Consider the following 5,362-nt stretch of genomic DNA (forward strand, 5'->3'; position numbering starts at 1 on the left):
AGTTTTCTAGTTTAGTGTAGTCCTGACAACTCTACATATCGTGTTTCCAGTCCCAGAACCATGATCGAATTATTATAGATAATAAATATAGCTGCTTAATACAAAAATGATTCAGACATACATAAGTGACATATCTGATGAACGAAAAACATTTTTTAGAAGCAAAAACATTCTAACAGCAATAAAATGTTATAGAATGGCTTTTTATGGGTAAAAGGTTGGAGATTATGGAGAACATTGGATATGGCATAAGTGCTAGTCCAGAATGGCAAGTGATTATGTTTTATGAGTTATTTAAATTAAAAGATAGATACATAAACAGATAAATAGTCATACAGACAGACGGATACACAACTAAAATGACAGATAGATAGATAGATAAATTAGATAGATAGATAGATAGATAGATAGATAGATAGATAGATAGACAGACAGGCATAGATAGATAGATAAGAGAGAGACAGAAAGAGACAGAGATAAGCATGGGGAATAGGAAATTCATCCCTGGTTTGACACCTATGTCTCTTATGGACACAGGTAGCCTGAAATGGTTCATCTCCCAGGCCACTGCTTGTAAATGCTTCACCTCCCAAGCCCCTGCATACACTTATCAAGGGTACCAGAACTTGTCGAGATTTGGGATGCATGGCTATATGTAAAAAGACCCTTGTGGTTGTTAGCCTAGTAAACCCCTATGAGCATGCCAGGCATGTCCTTAGATTTCAAAATAAAATGCATTATAAACAACTAGAAACATGCATCACTGTAAAGAAAGCATGACAGATAGATGCTTTATTTCATTTGTAAGGGCCTCTACTGCCCCTTAACATCTGCACTTATTGTGTTACAGACTGAGAATGGGGGATTGAGAGGAGAACTAGCCCCCCTCCATTTATAATCAAAGTTACTTAAAAAACATGTAGCCAAGTGCTGCAGTTCCTATCAAATCCAGTGTATAGTAATGGTGTCAGGTAGCCACTGGTGTTCCAAACTCTCTGCTTGTCAAATATAATGTAGTAACGTCAAATTACACTACTGATGTAACAGGCACAGAGAAAAACTAACAAGGTCCAATGTTCTCCATTATTACCAAATGTTCTAGTGTATCTTATAATGTATGTAAAAGTTTGTAAGAGCCTGCTTATACATACATGCACACAAATATGGACACAGACATACACACATTTACTTTTCAAAATATATGTAAGACATATGCTAATATAAAACCTAAGTTAGAATATTGCACATATTTTAGAATAGTAGAAAAAAATTAAATTCATATGACTTTCCTTAGAACATTTTACATTAAAATGTAAGACACACTACTGTTCGTGTTCTTTGCTGGAGTACATAGGAAATCATAAAGTGCAAAGCATGGAATAAGGCAACGGTAGCCAAGAGTGCAGAACCAGTTCAGTATTCAGTGAACACAGATAAGACGACTCAGTTTAGGAGTGTGATTTCACGGACAGCTGTGCCGACATCAATGCTCTCTTCAGCTGCTCATATGTCACAAACATCACTATGTTCCAAGAACCCAAGCGCAAAAATGAGGGCATGAACCTACAAAAGGAAAGAAAATTCTGGTTAATGGTCAGACAGAAGGTGAAATGATATTTCACTTTTCATAATCCCGATTAAATTGTCAACATTATTGTCTTTCAGGGTATCAGTTTGTAACACTGAAGCAATAAACAAAGGATCAAAATACATCCGGATTTAAAACCTTTCTTCATATCTACTCCAGCAGTCTATTACTTCTAACAATGAACTAAAGATCATATGACTTATTCTATGTTCACTCATGAGCCAGTTCATAAAGCAGTTTTGGCCCTGCTTAGAATTAGCACCTTTTTTGTAGGTTGCAGTTAACTTTACAGAGGAGCTGAACTGAGGCATTGCTTTTATTAATTCACAGGCACAATGGCTGGAAGAAAATCAAAAGGCCCGAACTGTATTTAGGTACCACAACGTACCCCTGCGTAAGTGTGAAAGTGATGCATATCAAAAGAGCAGTGCTGCAGGGGGTGTGGCTTGGCATAGTTGTTAAAGTGTTTACGTCGCAGATAAGAGCTACAGGGTTTAATTCTCACTACAGGAAATTAGTTAGGCTTAAAACAGTCCACAAGGGGCTCTCCTATGAACATGTACGAGGTATCTTCGGTAGGCGGATGCTAATCCGTGGCCAAATTGTTTTAACATTCACATTTCCCTTTGGCTTGTGAGATTGTGCTCTGAATCCATGCCCAGTGCAGTGCACCTGGCTATAAAGATGAGCCGTCTTCATGCCCACTTCACTTCTTTGCCTTAACGAATGGTCATTCTGCTACCTTTGAAGTTACTTCAGCCATAGTGTTGCTCAGCAGTTTCTGTAAGTTATTTTACTACAGAATTCATGCTTCAGACAGTAAATACATACTTTATACTATAGATAAGGATAAATGACAACACTTGAGGCAGCACAGTTTTGGCCATCAGATAACTCCTAAGGATATTCACCTTTGGAAAAGAGCAGTCCTGCATACACTGTACTTTTTTAAACAAAAACACTTAAGCAATGCAGAATATTTCACTATTAGCAATAATTGAACAATAAAAGCTGCAAGAAGGTTCTTTTACTTCTCCATCTGTAGTAGTTACTATGTAAGTGAAGATGCAAGTTTAAAGGTTAATATAGGAAGTCTCCGTAGAAAAATAAACTTAAAAGAAAGAATGGACTCTATGTAACCACCTGCATCCATTGAGAAGCAGGCAACAGATATCTCCTGGCTTTTTCTCATGACAGGTACCTCTTCCCTGCTAGATTCTGGAATTCAGGTTAACTAACCCACACATTGGGGAAAAGCCCATTCAAGTTCCTTTAATAACTGAAGTAGTCAAATTAATTCAATGTGACCTAAGGAAGGAGAGGTTATTTTCACTCCAGCATCACTAATGAAAAGATGGTATCATTATAGTTTCAGACTAAAAAAAGAAAATCTTCTCAGGATGTTTCTCATTCAACACTGTTGTGTTGTGTCTTTCGGCTTATCCCGGTTAGGGGTCGCCACAGCGGAACTCCGGTCCGCTAATGTTTGGTGGTGGATTTTTACGTGCCAAGTTACCAGCCCTGACACACAACCTTCAATGAAGGCACGCCCATTCATGCATGCCTCCACACAGAAGACGCTCTAGCTGAGAGTCGAACGTGACAACATCTTGCTGTGAGGTGACAACGCTACTGCAGCACCACTACTGTGGCTTTTTCTCATTCAACACTGACATCAGTAAAATGGCATTTTTTGGCTCTGGACTATACCTAAGTCTCTTTTATTCCTTTTCAGCCTTCTTTTTTAACAGTTTTGCTGTAAGTACCCCATGAATGATGTCAGTTGACCAATGACCTGAACAAAAACTGACCTTTATTGTTAAGCAGCAGATGTCAGCAAACTCCACCTGCAAATCAGATGTGTGAATGTCCAAAGGTTAGATGTCAGTCCATCCAGGCATCAGGTGTGCTTACATTTATAGATTATAAACACAAGTGATTACTTTGATTTAGTCAAAATATTTCATCCAGTTTTAGGTTTGTGAAAAACTAGTTGCATTCAGGAAACCAACAGAAAACAAAAGAATGGGAAAAGCCACACCGCGTCATCAGATATGGGGGGAGGGGGCGTGTAAAAGGCCATGGTCTAGCATTTTCTGATAATATGCCTTCACTCATGAGTTAATATACAGAGAATGATACTTATTTATTTTTTTAATATTTGTTTAGCAGGGGAAGTCTGACTTGGAACAAAGCCAATTTTCAAGGAAGGCCCAGGGAGAAATGCTCCAGACATATGTCTTTTAAACGTGGAGGAAACGGAGCACCTAGAGGAAACCCACACAAATGCAGGTAAGACATGCAGACTTCACACAGAAGGCACTCAACCCGAGAATCAAACTGGAGAACCTCTTGCTATGAGGTGACAATCCTTCCGCTGCACCACTGCACCAACCACTGCACCACTGGTGATCATTAACTTTTTTTTTAATCTTCAGTTTGTGTTTTTGGTGGCACAATTAATTTAATGAAAGACCATTTTAAATGGTGTGGTAAACACTTTCCTACCCAAATCAAGGGTTAGTACAATTTAAAAATTAATCTGACTTAATGTTTAGCTGTGCCACCCTTTATTGATACCTTTCATAATATTTTCCTTGAAATAGGACAGGAAACAGATGCTAAACTGCCTGCTTATAAAAAGTCTAATAGACTTTAGTGACTGTTTATAAAATATTATTGTCTGTATAAGAATATGATGGTTGACCCTGCAACAACTGAACTGAGTCTCATACAGGGTCAGGCATTAGCTCGGTGCTAAAGGTCATTATCAGAAAACAAAGAAAGTAGGATTTGTGATCAGCCTGATAAAAAGTTTTATAATCTAGTTAGAAGGCTTGGTGACTAAGAGCCCATCTTTTTTCCCAGTGGAGTGAAAACTAGTATCCCAAATACTCACCTTTACAAGGCTTTTCTTTTTAGGCTACCATCTCAGAAAGTGGTCTAAGGACCTATGTACAAAGGACAAAACCCATTACTTAGTTAATCAATTGTTTTATTTCTTTCACGAAGGGGAAATTGGGTCATTCAGTAGCCTTTTTGCTTTGGTGAGTAAAGTTAAATGTTATACTGCAACCTAAAGCAATATTTAAAATCTGCCCTTGTTTTTGGGCAACTGTGCCCCCATTATTTTTGATTTCCAAAATTCTTATGTTTATTATTCTTCTTACTGTTAGCTTACTTTTATATTTGCATTAGTTTTTATTGCCTATATATTCTACATTTTACTTCTTGCCTTTCAGTGCAGCAGAATGGTATTTTTACTGAAGTCTTTTAGCATCCTTGTAATGGCAACAAAAGACAACATGCGAATGCAGATCACTTTTTGTTATAGGCAGGTTGCCATCTAGTAGCCTTGGTCGTAGAATGTAATCTTGCATTCTAGCGGGTGTTTGTCAGATGAGAAGCTTGACAACAGAGGGAGGTACTCTTCTGACACAAATCCTGCTCAGCTATGACCCTGCTATTTGTATGCCTTCAGTTAATGTGAGTTATCAGACGACTATACCTTATAAAAGTAAAGCATCCCTGTTCAGCTGTGACACTGAGCCACATGCAGCCCCACTTAGAATCAGGTTCAGCTGTGACACTGAGCCACATGCAGCCCCACTTAGAATCAGGTTCAGCTGTGACACTGAACCACATGCAGCCCCACTTAGAATCAGGTTCAGCTGTGACATTGAGCCACATGCAGCCCCACTTAGAATCAGGTTCAGCTGTGACACTGAGCCACATGCAGCCCCACTTAGAATCAGGTTCAGCTGTGACACTGAA

General features: G+C 38.6%; 1 protein-coding gene across 3 annotated transcripts in view; it reads right to left on the bottom strand.

Moving 5' to 3' along the window:
- Positions 1-620: 620 nt before the first annotated feature.
- LOC122803636 (mitochondrial uncoupling protein 2-like) overlaps positions 621-5,362 on the bottom strand; it is a 205,270-nt gene continuing 200,528 nt past the window's right edge. For all 3 annotated transcript variants that reach the window (XM_044073382.1, XM_044073381.1, XM_044073380.1), the window contains one exon: positions 621-1,563. In XM_044073382.1, coding sequence (XP_043929317.1) covers positions 1,449-1,563 — 115 coding nt within the window. In that variant the 3' untranslated portion in view covers positions 621-1,448. The remainder of the gene's footprint in view (positions 1,564-5,362) is intronic.

Source organism: Protopterus annectens, chromosome 5.part1, assembly GCF_019279795.1.
Source record: "Protopterus annectens isolate FY-2018-M chromosome 5.part1, PAN1.0, whole genome shotgun sequence".
NCBI classification, from domain to species: Eukaryota; Metazoa; Chordata; order Ceratodontiformes; family Protopteridae; genus Protopterus; species Protopterus annectens.